The 21,743-nt window shown below is 38.9% G+C and overlaps 1 protein-coding gene across 2 annotated transcripts in view; it reads right to left on the bottom strand.

Moving 5' to 3' along the window:
* Positions 1-21,743, bottom strand: part of SATB2 (SATB homeobox 2) — a 189,565-nt gene that overhangs the window by 99,793 nt on the left and 68,029 nt on the right. For both annotated transcript variants that reach the window (XM_061203725.1, XM_061203719.1), the window contains 2 exons: positions 11,436-11,562; positions 10,181-10,304 (listed from right to left, as the gene is read on the bottom strand). In XM_061203725.1, the coding sequence (XP_061059708.1) occupies positions 10,181-10,304; positions 11,436-11,562 (251 nt within the window). The remainder of the gene's footprint in view (positions 1-10,180; positions 10,305-11,435; positions 11,563-21,743) is intronic.

A 21,743-nucleotide genomic window follows, 5' to 3' on the forward strand; every position in this document is an offset into this window, starting at 1 on the left:
ATCTGAGTCACTGAAATATAACAGATGAAAAGGGACAAAGATGAAATTTTAAAATGCCAAACTGAAATGTCAAAATAATGAAAAATTTAACATGAAAGCAGCCTAATAACAGATGCACCAGCTACTCTGGTGTATGTGAATAACTGCAAATGTACTTGTCATCTTTCTATGTTGTTTGTATGAATGTTACCCTCTGGAAAGGCATAAGATATATAGCCATGGCAGAAGCCAGAGCTAAACCTTCTATCACAAAGTGATCTAGAAAGCAGATTAAAATGGAAAGTGTTTTAAGTACTGCCTGCAGCTGCCCCTCAACTCTTCCTGGCCCATAAGACCAGGACACAAATTCATATTACTCTGGTCTCAGATAATCCACATTTCCCCCACTCCCTGGACTTCCTACTTTGTCTTTGCTCCAGATGCATCTTCATTAACACTCTTGTGTTAGTGGCCAGTGTCAATCTATGTGGCAAGAAAATGAATACCTGGGATTCTGCTGGTTTCATCACCAGATGGTCTTACACTAGAGTCAGTTCACACTCATTTAAAAAGGAGTTGGCAGATGTGGTGTATATACACAGAGGAATACTACTCAGCCATAAAAAAGAATGAAATCCTGCCATTTGCAACAACATGGATGGACCTTGAAGGCATTATGCTAAGTGAAATAAATCAGAGAAACACAAATGCTGTATGATTTCACTCGTGGTATCCTAAAAAAAGTAAAAATAAAATAAAAACAAACTAATAGATACAGAGATCAGATTAGTGGTTACCAGAGGGGAGGAGGGTTTTGGGGTGGGTGAAATTGGTGAAGGGGCTCAACTGTATGGTGATGGATGGTAACTATACTTGTGGTGGTGATCACTTTGTAGTATACACAGATGTCAAACAGTAAATGCTGTACATTTGAAACTTATATAATAAAATAATAATAATAATAATAATTAAAAGGTAATAGGAAAAAAAAGGAGTTGGCTACCCAGAGACTCAGTCAGGTTTGTTCTCTTCCCCGTATTATTATAAGTGAGTTTCTAACTCTGCTGACCACAGAACAAAAAATAAATAGGTTTAAGCTATGAACTGAGCAAAGGAACTGGGTAGCAAATAAAGACAAGTTTCCTATAACATGAGAAACTTTAGTCACCAGAAATGTCTCTTCAAATTTGTGGCACCTTTTATTCATATTAACTCCCTGCAGGTCTTTACAGTTAGTTGACCCTTAAAGTAGCTCTACTGATACAAATTTTTATAATTCAACCTGAGAGAGCTTTAAAAACAGAAGAGGTACATCTTGGGGATATTTAAGATGAAAGGTCATGTTATGTCTTACCATTACAGTTTCAATTATGAACATTTTCTAACCCTAAATTAGACTGCTATATTCTCAAAGCCTGAGTCTGAACCACTAGGCCTCGCTAGAATACTCTGGACGCACACTACAAGGTCATCTTAATGTTATGTCAATTTACTTTTAAAACATCAAAACAATTCATTATAAACAAAATTGAAAGGGGCTAACACAGACCCAGCACATGCTGACTTTTACTCTACAAGGAATAGTGTTCTCCAGAGGTCCTGGGGCACAGAGAATCTGTATTTACCACATTGCATCCATTCTACAGCCACGTTTTAAAAATACAGTCATCCCTCCATATCCATGGGTTCCTCATCCAGGGATTCAAACAACTGTGGATTGAAAATATTTGGGAAAAAAAAAATTCCAGAAAGTTCCTAAAAGCAAAAGAATTTTCTACACACACCCCAGCAACTATTAACATAGCATTTAATCTAGAGATGACTTAAAGTATATGGGAGGATGTGCATAGGTTATATGCAAGTACTATGTCATTTTATACAAGGGACATGAGAATCTGAGGATTTTGGTATCCGCGTGGAGGTCCTGAAACCAATCTCCTGGGATACCAAGGGATGACTGTACTTTTTTTTTTTTTTTTTTTTTTTGGCTGTGTGTTGGGTCTTCGTTTCTGTGTGAGGGCTTTCTCTAGTTGCGGCAAGCGGGGGCCACTCTTCATCAGTGCGCGGGCCTCTCACTATCGCGGCCTCTCTTGTTGTGGAGCACAGGCTCCAGACGCGCAGGCTCAGTAGTTGTGGCTCACGGGCCTAGTTGCTCCGCGGCATGCGGGATCTTCCCGGACCAGGGCTCGAACCCGTGTCCCCTGCATTGGCAGGCAGATTCTCAACCACTGCGCCACCAAGGAAGCCCTGACTGTACTTTAATATCACTGAAATTGGGATGCATCTTACAATCAGTAGCATCTTAGACCTGATGAGATACAGTTGCTGCAAAATGGGATGAGTAATAATTAAAATCTCTCCCACCTACCACCCTGCCAAAAAATATCTAATTTCCATTCACTGCTTTTAAAAATATGTATATAATTTTGTAGTCTACATTGCTCTTTTATGTTTTCCAATCATTCAAGAGCAACCATACAATTGGACTTTTAGAATACCTCCACCTTTTTGATAAATGAACACGATATGAATCACTTTTTCAATCCAGAATACAACCACCTCCTCAGTATCCATGTTAATATAAAGCAATACTGATACAAATAACCCAGAAGATATGTGTGCTGTTATTTTTAACACTTAAACAAAGGGACTATGTTTTATTAAATATCAATATTTATATTATAATTAAATAGGCTAATACTAAATGACTAATAATATTAAAATGATTTTGCATTTAGGAAGCATGCTTCACTTCTCATGGTGGTGGGATGTGAGAAAGAAAGGAGGAGGACATGTGCGATGGGCAATCGAGGCAGCCCCTCTCATCCTTAGTCACAGCCATAAATAGCACACAGACAGTGATTGTAGACAAAGCTATTTTATGAAAAATATTACGTATTAAAATAAATAGGAAGGTTTAACATGTCTTCCTAACTACAGAAAAATTTTTGAAAGTTTCAGGCTTCTTTGTAATCAATCATGGAATTTTAAATATGAAGAATGTAGATGGGGGATAAAAATCTAAGTTTCCTCATTTGCAGTCACTCTGACACATCTGCCACTTATATTTAAAAGTTATTTTTTAATAAAATAAGGTTTTGAGGAATCAAGATATATCAGAATTAGTTACTGCAAAGCTTATTAGCTAATTTGAATTTGCTCTAAGCCAACTGCAAGAGAATATTATAGTATTGTTATTAATACTTATTACAGCTAAGTAGAAATATAGCTAAGAAAAATAAATTTTCTTTTAGCTTCCTGAGACAAATTTTAAACTCACTTGTTTGTTTTTGACTAGCCCAGAGAAGAGACATCACCTGTGATTACAAGTGTGGTTGCATTTTTCAAACCAAGGGCTCAGAAACTCAGAATGAAGAAGCATCTTGCCCAAAGTCAAATAGCAGCAGGAAGTACCACAAAGAGACACTACCACCAGGCCACACTATTTCATGGGAAATGTTCATCACCATCTCCATCTGCTAGCACAAGCTCAAAGTGGATTCTGCAACCAATGCTTTAGACAAAGCAAGAAACAAGGTGGCAAAAAATAAAACAAAAAGTTTCAGCCCCTTATATGAGTTAAGAAGTGTAGAATCAGAGAAAGCTAAGGAACCTAAAGGCAATTTAAAACTTAATAGAAAAAGCAAAACAATAAACACAGGTTAAGATGATTTGTACAATATACTTGGAAAGACAGAGATCTGAGCATCCCCTTTTCCTCCCCCCAAAAAAGAAAGATAAAATAATTGGGTATCTCTCACCACTTTCCCTTTGGCTTAGTGAGATTTGTTTGAACAGCAAAATTATACTAAGAGTAGCTAAACTGCAGATGCATAATAGACTCACTGTAAAAAACAACATTTTAAAACCAAAGTGAATGGTTACATGTTCCATAGGTGAGAATGCCCTGTCTGAGCAAGAAGTAGGGGGAGAAGCTGGCATCTCACGGCCTCCCTTCCCACCTGAACACAGAGGACAGAGCATGATGCAGGCAATGAATGATATATGCATTCTTCGCTTGTTTTCAGCCTTGTCATTCTGCTTGGTAATATGTTAAATAACATATTAAACATGAGATCATAATGATACTCCAATTAAGGTTATAGGAAAGGGAAAAAAGTAATTTGGAGGAATTACTTTATCATGAAAAATTAATGTTACTTGGCCACTTTCTACTATCCCTTTCCATCCCCATTTCTGAGTTATACTATCAGAATGGAAAACTTTTGCCATTCTAGCTGAAAGAAACACTTCCTCTGGGCTGATTCGAGAGCTCCTCCCCTAAGGGACTGCCGAATGGTTTGCTTGTCTGACAGGGGCACCCTCGTCTGTGAAAGGGGAATACTGATACCTGCCTCAGAGGCTGTAAGGATTCAGAGTTGATCTGCATAGAAGGCTTAGCGCAGAAGAGGTGGAGCCAGCGGACGCCAGCTCTCTCCTCTTCATGCAATCATTTCAGATGGTCATCTCAATCACCCACTGGGAATTATTTAGAAGTTGTCACCTGTGAGCCCTCTTCAACAAGAGTTCATGAGGTTGGGCCGTAATCTAAAACAACCTTGCATGAAAATAACTGAAATGGACAGTTGGCACCTCGTTAACACGGGACAGGATGCATCCCCACTACACCCGTGAATTTAAGATTAAATGAAATGAACAGTTGGCAACTGGTTAAGACAATACTGGTCCAGGCAGTTGATCAGCCACTTGTCTGTAGATGAGGGCATGATCAATTTGTTCTTTTCTATTGACCCAATTGGCTGCTTGATTTCATTGCCTCATTATTTTGGCATATTGTACATTTAAGTTGTTCCTTTAATGATCCCCAAATGGGCAAGACTTGCCTAGGATGGCAGAAATCATTATCCTACAATCTATGTCTTTAAAAAACTATATAACCGCTACATCACCATCATACTGGAAATCTAGTAACCTTTTCACAGTTCAAAAACTCCCATCAGTCCTCTTGCTCGTCAAATATTTGGCAATAAAACCTCAACTAGGGGCATGGGACAGAGCTGCTTTAAAAACGTATCTGTATGCTAAGTGAAATGAGCCGGCACAAAAGGACAAATATTCTATGATTCTACTTTTATGAGACATCTAGAATAAGCAAATTCATAGAGACACAAAACAGAATAGAGGTTACCAGGGGCTGTTGGGGGAGAGAAGAATGGGTAATTATTGCTTAATGATTACAGACCTTTTGTCTGGGGCGATGAAAAATTTTGGAAATAGATCGGGGGAGGAGGGGGCGGGGGGGTGATGGTCGTACAACATGTAAATGTAATTAATACCACTGAATTGTAAACTTAAAAACTGTAAACTTAAAACTTGTTAAAATGATAAATTTCATGTTATGTATTTTTACCACAAAAAAAATTTTTTAAAGCATGTCTAGTGTCGCAGAGATAAAATTAGGAGGGGAGGCAGGGGGACACTGGAAGGTGCGCCTACATTTGCAAATTGTCTCCATTGGATCATCCTAATAACCTATGAGGTGATCAAGGCAGGCACTGTTAGCTCTTCTTAGTTTAATGGATTGAAACCCTGAGGACCTGGGGTTTTGTCTTTTAACTCTTCCTTCAGTAAAAAAATTAGTGAGCCATAGAAAGATGTGTTCATAATGTTTTCAAATTGGAACAGTTAGAGACCATTTTCATAAGGGAGACCTGGGTCTAAAGTATAGGAAATTAGGATGCTTGGGACAGACTATGGGCTGATGGAAGAGGCTGGAAGTGGTGACTCAGGGGGACATCAGAGGAAAAGGAAGAGGCTGTCAGCATTTAAACACATTTTGAAAGGTGAAATCAAAAATAAATACACAGACACACAAATACAACCTATACTTTCCAAGCACCTGGCCAGATAGAGTACAGCTAAATCATGACTTCCCTCCCTTTAAATATATATGCCTCAGCCTACAATTGTTGCCCTTTTATGGACTTTTCCACTCTTTCCTTCTGCCTTCAAGGCTGCTCTTTTGAAATGTAGACCACTGGGATGTTCAAGAAAATATATACTAGCCACTGAATCATTCTTTTATGCAATTGCCAAACTTAAGTGAGGAAACACCTAATATGGTTTGGCTTGGGGGTAGTAAGGGAGAATTTTGTTAAAAGCAGGAATCTTTTCCTCATGAACTGAGAATATTTTAGATAGCCCAATAATCTACCGTTCTGCTTTAAAGTAAGTAGCATTTGGTGCTCCACTCCCTTCGTCCTACACTGAAAGCTTCATCTCTCTCTCATCCTCACCACTGTACCCCCAGCCCACTGTAAAGTACCTGACTCTTAACTGGGACTCCACTAAAGCTGGTAAAATACATTTTTTAATTACTGTTTCACTGTCTCAGAACAAAAATTCATTCTTTTTCACAGTGCACAGATTGAACAAAAATGTATGCACCTATTCTATGACAGCCACCAACAAAATGAGTGAGCTTATCTCCACACCAAAATGCAATCCAGCTATGCAATTTAAGTGAATAATCCGGAACGTTTCAGGGTAACAGCCATAGGATTAATTCAGGCGCCCATATTACATGCCCATGCTGGCTGAGAAGGACTACCCCGGTGAGATTTTCCATAATCACACAGCATACCAGAAGCCTAAATCAAAGCTCCTCCATATCTAAGCAACAGAACTGAGCCCCTGGTTGATTGAAAATGTACTGGGCATCAACCACCAAAGTACTGTATTCACTGTTTCTCGTTCAAAACATTTTAGAGCTGCCAAGAACACTGTAAATAATAAAACTTTACATTTTATAAAACTTTCTAAAACATTTTAATATTGAATTTATTAAATACATTAGAGCAGTGGCTCTCAAGCAAGAGTGATTTTCCTCCCATCAAAGGACACTTGGCAATGTCTGGAGACATTTTGGTTGTCACGGGGCGGGGGGTTTGGGTAGGGGGGATGCTACCGGCGTCTAGTGGATAGAGATCAGGGATGCTGCTAAACATCCCACAACACACAGGACCACAGGACATTCCCCCACCACTAAGAATATCCAGCCCCAAAGCTCAACTGGGCCAAAGTTTAGAACTCCTGCATTAGAGTAACAACAACATGCAAGATATACATTGTGCTGAATGCTGAGAACACGGAGATAAGAGATGGCTTCTGCTATTGTGGGCAGTCCAGTAAGTGATGAGAACTGGCAGATAACACTGACAACAGGCTGTGATAAGTGCTGTGACAGGGGTGTGTCCAAAAGGCTACTAAAAGCAGAAGCAGCAACTGCTTTAATCAGAAGGTCAGGGTTCTTCACCAGCAGTGACTTTCCAGCTGGAATTTGAAAGATTTCCTCAAGCAGAAGAGAGTAGCGCATGCTAGCCAAGAGAAATCGCATAGCAAAAGCAAGGTAGTGTCACGCTGAAGGACTCTGAGGTCACCATCACTGTGTGCAGGGGCCACCAAAGCCACAGGTTAACATGGCACATCTCCCTTGAGGACTACTCTCATGTGGACAGGGGAGGTTAATAATTTAACAGGTAAAGCGATTTGTATGGCATTTTTAAAAATAGCAAAAACACGGGTATAGGGAGTAAACTGTGTATTACTTTTCATGAATTGTAAAAGTAACATAAGAAGTTGCTTTGTCAGACTTGAAGTGCTAATGGGACTAATTAGGTTGCTCCCACCCTTGGGAATATTTTGGTGAAGTTTGAGCAATGTTAAATGTTTCAGAACAATTAATTGCATGGTTTGGAGCACAGAGTGGACGTAGGTAGAGGGAGGAAGGGGACTGGTGGGAAATCAGGTTAGTGGCATCTTGGCGGTATACACGGGCTATGCTGTGCAGTCTATTCTTCCTACAGGCTGAGCAGGGGGGAGTCGCTGGAGGCTTGTAGACGAGAAAATGGCACAATGTTAGCTTTGGAGAAGCAGGTGGCAGGAGAAAGATTATGATGCGGGATGACTGAAAATATTTCACATGAGAGGTGACAAAAGTCTAAACAAGGCAATGGCACAGAGGAGGAAGATTTTAGATACAGAGGTGGTAGAATCCATTATATCTAATATGAGAGTGACAGCAAAGAAACTTTTTAGGTTGGGCAACTAGGTGGGCAAGCAATGAGAACAGAAAATGGGGGAGAAAAGAGGATTTTTACAGCAGGGGTAAAGATGTTCTCATTTGAATCTCAAGACAACCCTGCAAATTATGTGACATATGTGGATACAATCATGCCCAGTTTACAGACGAGTTTAATGAGGCTCTGAGAGTGGATGGGCTTGCCCAGGATCACACATTCAACATAAAAGAACTGAGATTCGGGAATTCCCTGGCAGTGCAGTGGTTAGGACTCAGCGCTTTCATTGCCGGGGCCCGGGTTCAATCCCACAAGCCACGTGGTATGGCCAAAAAAACAAAAAAAAAATTACTGAGATGAGAGCTCAGGGTGCTCAGCCCCTAATGTGGGTTATTTCCGCTCAGGCTGTCCCTCTAGCCACATTTTATAGTTATAACCAAACCTAATAATCACAATAGATCAATTTTGACCAAAATTAGGCCTCAAAAGCCCTGGATAAAATTCTGAATTGGTGATATTGTTAGGAGCTTGTCCACTTCTAGGCAAAGCCCAATTTGACTTTCAAGTAAATCCAAGAGAAAATTAATTGTGACTAATTGTAAAATTTGGGAGAAATGATTGAAATTTTTTTTCCCTAAATTGTTCTTTATCCAGTCCCTGTATATGATCAGAATAATTCAAAATATTTATTTTTAGAACTTCATAAGCAATCTCATTGGAATAAATCAAAATTCTAGCAACAAGCTTTAGCACCTATGTACATACCTACAGGTAGGTATTGAAATGGCCTATGTGAAAGGTGTAAGCACAAAAGTAGGGATGTAACTGATGGTGTCCCCTTCAATCTACCACTCAGGTACATGCCGTCCTGATTTTTTGGAAGCAAAAATATTAATAGCAGGCTTTGTCTCAGAGGACCTAAATTCCAAAACACTCTCCAAGACGCATATAAAAATTATTCAGTTCACACCAATAATATCATGTCTCAGGAATAACAGCTGGTACTATTTATGGAGTATCACTGTATGCGATGTACCAGGCCAAGAATTTATGTGATTTATCTCATTACTCCTCATTATATGACTTAGAACTATTACTCTCCTGGTTTTACATACAAAGAAACAGGCTTATAAAGATGAGGTCACAAAAGCTTGTAAGCCAGGACACGAATCCAGATCTGACTGATTCCACAATGCAAGCTCTTAACCACTAGGCTTCCTGCTTCCCCCAAAGACTATTATCCTGGAACATAGCTCAGGACACATCAAGTTTCTATGGTTCTTGTCATCTTCCCTTGAATTTGACAGACATGTAGTCAGTCTACTGTCTTAAATCAAGTGTAGCAACTCACACCAGAAAATGGATTTCCATTCATGGCTTTAAATAATGTTAACCTGAGTTCATTGCACAGCAGTTCTAAGTCACTCCCCATAGCCACCAAATTATTATCTTATCATTAGAAAAAGTGAGGCCTTCTTCACCCATGAACACAAATGGAACCGCAAGCCCTTTCTTCTGCTGTTCCTCCCTTTGATCCTCTCAATCTCTTATTTTTGTGGCTTGTTTTAGTTTATGATCAGTTCAGTAAAAACAAAGTACCACTTTTTCTCGTGATGCATTTTCATGTGGTGAACTCACTCCCAAATCTCTACAAGTGTGTATGATGCAAAGATCATCTCTCTCTGCTAGACCCAGAAAAGGCTCAATAAACAAATAAAAACAAATTAAGATGGGTTTGGCATGGCTGACCCATTTCACTGACCAAATAACACAGTAATTTGGAGCCTGAGCTTTGGCAAGGGAGGTCTCAGCTGGGGTTGCAACCTGTCACTTAACCAGCTGAGTAAGCTTAGGCAGGTAAAGTGCTTCTCTGAGCCTTGTTTTCTTGATCTATAAAATGGAGACACTGATACCTACCTCCTACGACATATGTGAGAAGTTAAAGCCTGTGAGTTTAAAATGTTTTAATGTGACTCCCACTATATGAGAGCTCTCAGTAAGTGATAAGTTCTCCTCTACAAAAAAAAGCACCACAACCTCCATATTTTTCTCCACCTAAGATGTAGTGTGAATATAAATAAAAGACAGCTGTCTGAGCAGGAGTGCCCCTCCTGCTCAGACAGCCCACCCTTGGCTTCTTCATTTCTCCTGAAGACACTGACCTGGGAGAGAGGGCATTCTTTGGCTAACGTGCTCTGGTTCATCTCTTTGAGCAGTTCCTTTAAGGCATTGCGGACCGTGGCGTGGTTCCACTGTTCCGCAGGCAAGTCTTCCAACTTCGAACAACTGGAAAACAGAGCAAGAATGAATGACATGCAAACCCTTAAATGCAGAGTACAGCAGTCACCCCTGGGTCCTGTGAAGCATTAGGAGAACCACCAAAGAACAGGGTTGAATGTGGGCCCAAAATGAGGGAAAGGGAGCAAAACTGCTTCTCTAGGACCTTGATAGAGCCCATCACGGTCTCTTTCAGTTGGTTATCACACTAGCCTGAGAAAACCAGTCACTTCGGATATGAAGAAATGCCAATTTTTTTAAAATAGGATTTCTCCAATCTACTGAAAGAAATGGCATGACAGTGTGATTATAAACTTCCACAATTTAAACTTAATTATTGGACATTCCTAAGGTTAAATGTAAACAAATGCTTCATCAAATTTGAAGGCCTACCCTTCACCCTCATAGAACAATCCAGAGATGTCACTTCGCTAACAAAAAACTAACTAAAGAAAAGACATTAAAGCATTCCTAGACAAGGACAGGAATGGTGGGTCCCTATTAAAGTGTAGAATCTCCGAAAGGGGTAGATTCAAAACCTTTACAGTAAAGGACAATATTCATTAAATCACATGAGTTGCAGGCACTTTACAATACAAGACTCTGCAGAGAAACTCTAGATTCTTCAGAGGCATAATTTGTTCTGGATGCTATATCTGAAAAAAAGAAATCATCCCCAGAACTTCTGCAAGCCACCAGAGAGGAAAGCAAGAGACGTCCAGTGCCAGCACCTTTTTGGTAAGCAGGCTACAAGGGCACCAAACTCACCCCTCAAACGCAAGCCTGAAACAGCAGAGGTGTTTATTCTTCAAATATTATGTGCTAAGCATTTAACCAGAGGACTCATTAAATTAGGGGCTGTGGAAAGTTCCCCTTTAAAGGCTGCAGATTTTTAATGATTTATCAAGCTTCCCCTAGGTTACCACTTCACTGCTTCTGAAAACAAAACATAAAACAGTTGGAATGCGGACTATAAAGATGCCTGGTGACGCCCCCCCCCCCCACTTCTTCTTCTTTTTTTTTCATTTCATCCAATGTCTAGAAATTAACAAAGACAGGATGAGCTGATCTCTGTAGCGACTCTATGATCAACAGAGCAGCTCTGAGAGTTAGGAAGGGCAGATGTTCAGAGACACCGACCTTTGTAATTGGATTTTCAACGTCACAACGTGATAGACATCTTGCAGCATGTCGGCCACTGTCGCATCGGGTGCATCTGTCACATAACTGAGGGGGAGAGGGTTCCACCTCCCAAGCTTGATTATTCCTGCACAGGGAAGAAAAACATAATAAACACATATCTGCTATTTATTAAACCCTCCCATTGTTTGTTCAATGTTAGGAAGGTCATCCAATAGTCAACATTCAAGGCCCACTCAGAGATATTTTACAACCCAGTGCAATAGACTATTTCTTTCTGGCTGACAACTGAGTTAACTATACAGGAAGATGAGAATGAAAGGATGAGGTTTAATCATGGACAATCAGTTTTTTTATGTTTTCCTCTTTCTTAAATTACTTAGAAAACCATACGGATACTTCCTTCCCCCAAAGTCTTGTTTCACAGTCTAACTTAAGACTGATGCTAAATATACCGAGCTGCTGATTTCATAGACAAAAAAAAAAAAAAAAGCAAGCCTTAAGTAAATATAAGATTCAGTTTTGAATTGTACAAGAAAATTCCTGTGTGTGGGCTCAGCACACACACAGTCACATCCTGGTTGTGGTGTGAACCCCAGTGCGAATAGCATCTGGAGCTGAAGAAGCAGTGAGAGTTCACTTCCAGATTCACATTTCACCAGGCAGAGGGCTTGTTTTCCATAGCACAATGATTGACCACAGATCAGAAATAGCAGAGATGCCTTCAACTTCCTTTTTTTTCCTTTTTTAATTCCTCAGTTCTTTTCACAGTGACAGTGGTACCCTTTCCCTGTGGGTTTCCTGCTACATATGGTAAACACTCGTGACAATGGAGAGAGAATAAAAATCCTGGTCAAACTTGGGCAGACTCATGGGACAGCTTCAGCAACACGTGGTGAAAATGCTAAGTTATTCACAAGATGGACCCATCTTATCTGGTGCACAGGGCGCACATAACATAGATGAAGAAAAATAAAGAGAAGCCCATTTCACAAACAACACAGCAACAAACATTTTATTTGTATGCTATGAAAAATCCAACGGTCCCCAGGATATCAAAAATTGTCACACATCCAAAACAGCTATGTTTTAGCGTTAGAAGAGAAACAGCATTTTTATTTTTATTTTTGACAATGCAGGTGAGTCCAACTACACTGTTCTTTCAAAAAATATATTTTATCACCAAAGACAGAGAACACCTGTATACCCAAGTGAACTTTTAAAAGCTTCACAAAATGCTGCTTTATAGCTATGGGGCGAAATTTCAATAATAGGAAATGAACTTTCTGGTCAGGGCACTCGTCCTGTCCAAGATGAAATCAATGAATGCGCAATGCTTGACATAATGCTTGAAAACAGGGAATAAACAGAACAAAAATATTAAAATGATGCACTGTTTCAGTATTAAGATTTAACAATCTGGTGCTGAATATGCTGCGGTATAAATAGTGCCTGGACTCAGATCCAATAAAGTAACACAGCTCCCATTCATAGTACCGTATGTCTCCAGTTCTGGCTCCTTAAGTCATATTTCACTTGCCAAGAAAAGCTGTGTTCTTGTGGGGATAGTTTTCCTAACATTCTCTCTCATGACAATGAAAAGTGCACAGCACACAGCATGTAGTAGTCATGAAAATGAACATCCAGGGCCCGCTGGACAGCTATCCAGGAGAGGCTGGGTCTGCTTCGCTGCTTCCCTTACTCCTTCTGATATTTGAAAGTACTAAAAAGATACCATGTAACATGCCTAACATAGTTCCTTTTTTAAAAAATCACTCCACAATTTTAATCCCCTTAAAACATCATTATCGTGATAGCCCATAAGTTGAGTATAAACAGACCATCTTCTAAAGATGATATTTTATTATAAGAGATTAGATGGAGAAAAAATGAAGTCAGCAATTGCACACTATCAATCATAGGCAAGTAGAAGAAGCCAATTTTGTGGGTCATTTTGGTTACTAAGAATATGAAGGTAGCATGAAGCAAATGAATCCCGTAAACTTTAACGCATAACTCTAGAGGCAATTCATCCATGCTATTGTGTGTGTCATTGTTCATTCCTTTTTATTGTTGAGGAGTGTTTCGCTGTAAGTTTATACCACAGTGCAGCCAGAGACAACAGAATATCTCTGAATGATTTCATTTATGTAAAATACAAGAACAGGCAAGGCTCATCTATGAGAAGTCAGAATGTGGTTACCTCCAGACAGCAGGGGCATGACTGGAAAGGGACATAAAGGGGATTTTCTAGTTTTGGCTGGTGGTTGCACGGGTATGAAAATTGTCAAAATCCATGTAACCGAACACTTAATATGCATATATCTTATTGTATGTAAATTATACCTCAATTTTAAAAAAGGTGGAGGGGGAAGAATCTCTACAGGAAATGACAGACAAGTCACTCTATTGAAAATAGTAATCTCCATTTAGATAAGTTCTCTCCCCACCTTGATGAGCCGGAAGGAGACTTGTTTGGGCTGGAATTAGACACATACAGGTGTCTTCACAACACTTAATGCCTCCACAGAGAGCAGCTGCTACAGGGTGGTTTCTACATCTTGGAAGAGAGCTGCTGACACATGCTATTTTCAGGCAATGCTAAGTGCGTGTGCTTTTTCTTTTTCGCACCATATTGACTAACCTGCACCCAGAAGTTATGCTCTTTGCTCAACTACCTACCAGAGTCTGCAGGAACCAGATCTGGTAGGACAGTGATGTCCAGAGGCTGCTCTCCTCCAGCCTGGCAGGGACTTGGAGTAACTCTTTTTAATAAGCCTTTCCTCCAAATAAGGTCTCTGTCTAAAGTATTAACCCTCTTTGGAAATACAGTCCTCCTTCCCTGATATAAAATAGACAAAAATATTTCTTGGGCTGGTGTCAAGTGTTAATTGAGGAAATCAAAATGGGAAGCAGTAGACCATAGTGACAAAGAATTCCGGCTTCCAAGTCAAATTGCCTCTGTTCATATCCTGCCTCCTCCACCTACTAACCATGTAACTGTAGCAAGTTACTTAATTTCTCTACGCCTCAGTCCTCTCATGTGTAAAATGGAACAATAAAAGTATTGACCTCATAGGAATATTGTGCAGATTGAATGTAGAGCCCTTAGTACAGAGCCTGGATATCATTAATCCCAACAATTAATCATTTACAGTAATTATTGAGACATCTTTTAATGCTCCCTAAAAGAAAGATACAGTCAATTTATTTCAAAAATATTTACTCAAGGATGACTTCAATATCATTTAATCTTTAATTTAGTCAAGTGCCTATAAAAGGCCCTCATTATTTTAAATCACAAAGGAAGACTGTACATCAATCACTCGCTCTTCTTAGTAGCCTGTAAGTCACACTGGTTCAAGTGTGAGGCACTTCACAAGCAAAGACTGGAAAAGATCTTGGCTCCAAGTTTGGAAGGCCTCAGATGCCCAACTCAGTAACGCACCGTATGGGTCAGAGGTCAGGAGCAAGGCCTGGAGTCAGAGGTGAGTCCGTGCCCAGCTTCCTCTGCTTGTCAGCTGCAAGATTTTGGGCAAGTTATTTAGTTGGTCTCTCTAAGGCTTGGCTTCCATTATCTGTAAGATGGGGATAATAACAGTGCCTACTCTTTGGGGTTGCCACGAGGCTTAAAATGAGAATCAGAATGTAGCACTGGGATGGCACACAATAAGTGCTCAGTAAAAGTTAGGGGAAAACAGATCTTTGAAAGTTCTTGGGTGTAGATGTAACACCATCAAGCAAAGCTTTAGGATGATTAACCTGTACTGGAATTCAGGTGGATTAAAAAAGGGAAGCATTCTGAGGGGAGAAAAAAAGAGCTGAAATAATCCAGATAGGTGTATCTAACATCTATAACAGCCTCTTCCTGGCTCCCTCTAAGGAGGGATGCGGACCCCAAGAAATGCTTCAGTACAGTGAAGGCGAACAAAGAAGGAAGAGAGGTTATGTTCCCACCGGGGATATCTGACTCGCAGTGTTGGAGAAATCTCAATAAAAACAGCATGACTATAAGTATACAGAATTATTTCTAATGCTTACACTCCATGAGTAGGTTTTATAGCCCCAATCCAAAATATGAGGAAAACTAATGATGATTAGATAGTACTCTACACACACACACACACACATAGACACTCAAGCCCAGCCAGGCACACAGTACATGCTCAATAAATGGCAATTCCCAATTCTTCTCTGAATATATATCACACTCTCACTCTGTCTGGAGTACTGATCCCATGCATTCACTTCTAGAAATTGTACACATTCTTCAAATTCTGCACCAAGAATAATTCCAACTCTGATCAACCCAGCCTGAAGTAATTCCTTTCTCTATACAGCTGCACAATAAATACTCTTGGCTAGTTTGTGTATCTTAGAAGGAGCTTAACTTTATCACAATATCCCTTTATGTTACTTTACAGTTTACAAAGTGTTTTTTTCCAAACCATTAGTTCCTCCTCACGAGGAGAGCAGGGGGTCAGTATTACACCTGAAAGTGAGGTGAAGATCAGAGAAGAGTGAGTGTTCCAGGACATCTGTGGGTGACAGCCAGAACTAGGCCCCAGGGCTTCATCTGACAAGTTTTCTAACTACTGGACCAATATCCTTTCTACTCAGCTCTGCCCATGTGCCAGTGCCCAATCACACAGTCACACATGGGGCAGGGTCTTGACATTTAATGTTAAACAAAGGAACATATGAGACCAATGAGCAAACAGGTGGCAGGGCCTGAAAGGCCAGCTTCTCTGGAAAAAATCGTCTCCCTCAACAGTGCCATTTCAGACATAAACATTGTTTCCCACATCATCTTTCCTATTTCCAAAGAATTTATCATCTGTGAACATTTACAAAATGCCTGGTGCTGAGGATTATTACAGATGCAATTTCAAGGTCTTTGAGTCCCAAATTATGGGCCTTTATTTTGGGGTTGAAATTCATACAAATGTTAACATGATTGAATTGAGCATAATATAAATAAAATTGTTTATATCTAGACAAATCTGTTCACTAAAATACAGAGGACCAATCCACTCTTCATGTAATGCTTTTAGACCAAATAACAAAATGCATTTGTAGGTAAATTTCCCATTAGTGACATAAAATTAGGTTGGGAATGGAGGCAATTTTTGTCTAAAATTAAAAAGATGCAATAATGGAAACCAGTTTTTTACTCTCTCAATGCAGTATTCTGACAGAATGGACGTATCACAAAGAGAAATATCAATAGCTGTTTGTGTTCATATGTATTTGGTATTTTTATCAGTTTATAACCTATCTCAAAGAACCCAAATACTCTTCTCAGTAGATGCATAATTCATATGCATCGTTCATATCATTCGTACCTCTAACTATGTGAAAACAAGAGTGGTGATAATACACGTTACAGTTCATCAATATTTGATTCAAGTTTTTAGAAAGTCAATCACTTCTGAGTGATAAATAAAATGTGCCGATAATACAATATAAGCAATAAAACATCACAAGGGTTTGTATTAAGCATTAATCATCATTCATTTAACAAATTTTTCTTTCGTGTCTCCAGCATAAGTCACTAAGATGCAAAGATAACCCAGTACACACTATCCCTGTAATTATGGAGCTCACAATTGAGTAGAGAAGCTTGTTATTACTAAACACATAGTTAAGTGAAACCATTCTTAAAATAAACCAAAATGATAGTTTTATCCCCTGTACCTCAAATATAAAAAATATTTATTTCATGAAGGCCTGCAACAGATCACCTATAAAGTACAAGAGAACAGCTCTCACGGTTTGTGGTAGCATAGAGATAGATGCTGATAAAATAGGTATATGTTGGGTATATTGTAGAATAAAGCCCACAGATTATCTGTGAGACAGATATAGGAAACCAGCAAGATATCAGCAGTATTCCTGTAGAACAGCTCAGTGAATAATTTTCTTTTATTCCAGGTGCATTTTAACATTAATTTTCAAAGCAAAATGAAAACTCAGCCTGGGAAAAAAATGAGACATTAGCTTTAATATCTAAAGGCTAGGGTTTATACATTTCATTAACTCCCTGAAAAGATCTCAGCAAAAGAGTATCAATAAAACAATCCCAGTCTCAGAGTAACTAAGCCTTGGGGCTTCTGGTTAGCGGTATTATTTCCACAATACACCAACTGCTGATGAGGCCCCTTTTAAAAATAGGAGAACTCATGACATTGATCGCATCTGTTTATCCTCCTCAGAGTGGTCGTGTCCCTATGCTATAGCGTGTAATTTTCTGTTGTTCAGCTATGCTTTGTCAAAGAAATTAAAAACTGTCCTATATAATAAGAACATAGAATTATTTATCCATAAATCAGTTCACAGGAAATCACTACCCAGCAGTATATAATAACTCAGCCTGTGTTTCTAACCTGTGGCCTGACTGTGGTATATCATCAAACTGTAGCAGCATAAGGACATAAATTGTAGTTATTATTGTGAAACCTGTGGTAGGAATGACTTTTCAATGAGGAAGGAGAAAAAAGGCAAAACAAAAATGGTTTTTGAAGTGTACATATTTTCCTTTTTTAATCCATAGCTTAGCAGTACCCCAGTACAATTTACTGAAACTCTCCTACACATTCAGTTTTGATTTTAAAGACTATCTATATTTCAAATGTCTTGTATTGAGGTAAAAGTGAATGGTAAATGAAATAGCATTCTTCCAGCATTTTACATTATTCAAGTAGCATTATAACTTACACAAATTAATGAAACCTCAAAACATACTTGTCTGGGAACCTACAATACATTAATCCTGTATTTATAACAATACAAAAGAAAACACCGGACCAAAACAGATGATTTGACAATTCAGAATAAATACTGAGGCTGTACTGGTTAAATGAATTTATCTAAAAATACACACACACACACAAACAAACACACAGAGAAAGCTCTACCTGCAGCAATTTGGGTATTAGTGACAAACACAAATAAGGTAGGTTTCTACTCTTTAGGACATTAACTTTAATCTTAAATCATATCTGTATCAGGAGAAATGATCATAAGGAATATTATTGGCCTTGAAGAACTGAAATATGAATTTTAGAGCACTTTCTGAATAAACTATAGTGATACACAGCTGTCTGCCAATCTTTTCTTGAGCTGACTACCCCCTTATGCTACAAAAATGTTCTACTTAAAAAAATACATACAGTACCATTTGATGCCTTGTAACTCTATACATGGTTTTTACATTTTGCAGCATAAAGATTTTGTCTCATGTAATAGATGCTGCTTCACATTTGGGAAACGTTATGTTATAACCCTTACTTTTATTAGATTATTTAATATAAGCACTAAGTAACTAGACTAAATTAATAAAGACCCTATTGAAAAAAAAAAGAGAACAAAATTATTCCACAAATTAAATAAAACTTTCTGAAGTTGGTATTTTAGAAACCTTTATTTAATTTTCAGAATTCTGATTCTTCTGAAAAACAGCCAAAATATTGTTCAGGATATGAAAAAAATATGGTTGGTGTTTAGTTATTTATTTCATAAGAGTGCCATTTAAAACTGTTACATGGGGGAATAGGACAAATGAGAAAGAAAAGCGTTATGAGAAATTATTTGTGATCAGTTCTAAGCTTCTGCCACTGCTTAAAAACTATTTCATCTGGTACATATTTTCTTATTATTGTTCTCAGTTTAATCATTATCTGAAAGAGTTTAGAATTAAATGATTAATTTTGGCAGGTAACACAAACTTCTCTTCTCCTCCTTTCAACTCAGAAATACATTTGCATAAAGAGATTTTCCTCTAGCATTTGTCCCCCTAAAGTATCTTCAATAATCAAAGACACAGGGGAAAATGTATACTCTTTTAAACATGCTTTGCTATATTCTAGCAGATGCTATTCATAACTTAGGTTTAGCCACTGTTTCTGCATCCTCTGGGGTAAGAAGTATGCACTAGAAGATCTAAAAACACAGTTATGCATGAATATTTCCCATCTTAATTAATTACATGTATTTTTTTCAGATGGAAGCTCAAATGCTGCAACAAATTTTCCCTAAGGACCCAGCTTTCCAGGTACCTTGTCACTGGGCTCAGCACCCTTGGAAATTCTATCAACTGCATGCTCCCAATTATATATTGCAGAATTGTCCTTCAGGCATATTCTGTTTCCTATAATTTAAGGTTACATAATATCTGATCTTAAGGGCAATATTATGAGGGCATGTCGATTATCAAAGAAAATGTTGCCATATAATATGAAGGCAAAAGTATACTCATTTATGTTGTACATTTATTCATGTTCCAACTAACCTAATTTCACAGTAATTTGTTAAGAAACTACAAAACATGGAAGCAAATACAGCTATAATGATTACAAAATGGCAACTGCTATTAATTTGGAGGGGTTTTGTTTTGTTTAAATTCTTGGGGGTTTCCTTTAAGAATATTTTAATAATTTTTACTTTCAGTACATCTTCACATATACTCCACTATTAAATCTGAAAATGTACATGGTTTGCAGGTTTCAGATATTTTACATTCAAAGAAGTTCTGATAGGTCCTTGATTTCCATTTTTTGGAAATGTCATATTTAAAAGCGGCAAACCAAACTTTTAAATATGGCACTACCATTTTAACGGCTATACTAAAGAAGCGAAAGGCCCAATACATATGAGGTATGCTCTCATTAGATAAATGTTTCTTGACGTGAATAAAAGGTAGATCTATAGTCACAACATACATGGTGATGAATAATGACAGTGGTCTATTTGAGCCCCCTAAAATATTCAGCCATATCAGAAAGATGCCATATGAATCAATGGGTAACTGAACTGTAGTACAGACTTAGCAATTATCCCTGACAGGATGTCTAGTTATCCCATGGTAGCTGGGCTGAACAGTTACAGATGATCTGGAGGGTAGGGGAAGGTCAGAAATGGATTTTTTTTCTCCCCATTCCCAGGAATTTGCAGTTTAGTAAAGACTGTCCTGTTGAGAGTGGTCATATTAAGTGAATGGCTAAAGCATTCAAGATCAAGTTCATCCCTAGAGCAGTTGTGGGCCCCACCCAGACTTGTGGAACAGGAGCTCCAGACTAGATCTTTGGAGATGCTGAGGATGAGCCAGGTTTGGGAAGCACTGCCCAAGCGTCTAATAAAAATGAGAACCTGAGCAAGGAGAAGATCAATCCACTGATTCTCCTCAAAAGAAGGGCAGGAAACCAAGAGATTCCCAGATTCCTTTTTTCCAACTCGCCAGCAAATACCCTCACTACTGTCAAGGAGGATAAGCAAAGAGAAAGGAGAAAGTTCTGGCATGTGAGAAGGCAAATAGAGTTAGGAGTGCATTCTAACAAAGTTACAGACCTCCTTAAGTTTGCAGGATATGGCATGGGCAGAATAGGTGATAGCAGAAGAAAGCGGTTTCCTGTATAGGCATAAACTCCAGAAACTCTTTACCTTATTTAGATTATATGCTGCCAGAAGGCAAGGGCCGTGTCAGTTTAACTGTTCATACAACCCTAGCTACAGCCCCATAAGCATGACAATGCCTAAAATACAGTGTGTGCATGACAGTCATGAAACAAGAAAGCCGCTCTGTCTGAAAGAGCAGCAGACTGGGAATCAGGATACCCAGGTCTGGTGTTGGATCTGAACCTTGTTGGCTGTAGCTCTGCACCTATGAGAAACTCACTTAACCTCTCTGGGCACCTATTTTCTCTTCTATAAAATGGGGATTTAAAAGCAAAACCAGAATAAAAACCACCACCAACAAAAATTCCCCTGCCTGACTCACAAAATGGTAATTATAATAAAATAACATGAGCTAAATGGCACTGAAAATTATAAAGTGCTGTATAAACATACCCTGGCATTCATGAATTGTAAGTTAACATAAAAGAGGTAAGCATTACATTTTTTACAACGTTTTTACTTAAGCAAAAACGTGAATCTTCTAAAATGTCACTGGCCAACATGGCAAGTCACCTGACGTAGTCAAAAGAGCCTGGGCTTGGAAATTGTTCTCTCAGTGACTGGGGCAAGTCACTTAATTTCTTTGAGCTTCCACCTTACCATCTTTAGGAGTGGCCGCAATCTGAGAGGGATGTCAGGAACTGCATCTCACCCCTGCCCTCTGCTGCAAAGCATCCCAGAGATCCTCTGCACTTGTAAATACTTATTGTCTCAATTCCTCACTAGACTGTAAGCACAGTTCCTGGCAGACAGTAGAGGCACAAAGATATGAGAGGGAGGGAGTAAGGAAGGGAGGGAGAAAGGGAGGAAGGAGGGAAGAAAGAGGGAGGAAGGGAGGAAGGGAGGAAGGAAGGA

Source organism: Eubalaena glacialis, chromosome 1 (assembly GCF_028564815.1).
Source record: "Eubalaena glacialis isolate mEubGla1 chromosome 1, mEubGla1.1.hap2.+ XY, whole genome shotgun sequence".
In the NCBI taxonomy this organism is placed as follows: Eukaryota; Metazoa; Chordata; class Mammalia; order Artiodactyla; family Balaenidae; genus Eubalaena; species Eubalaena glacialis.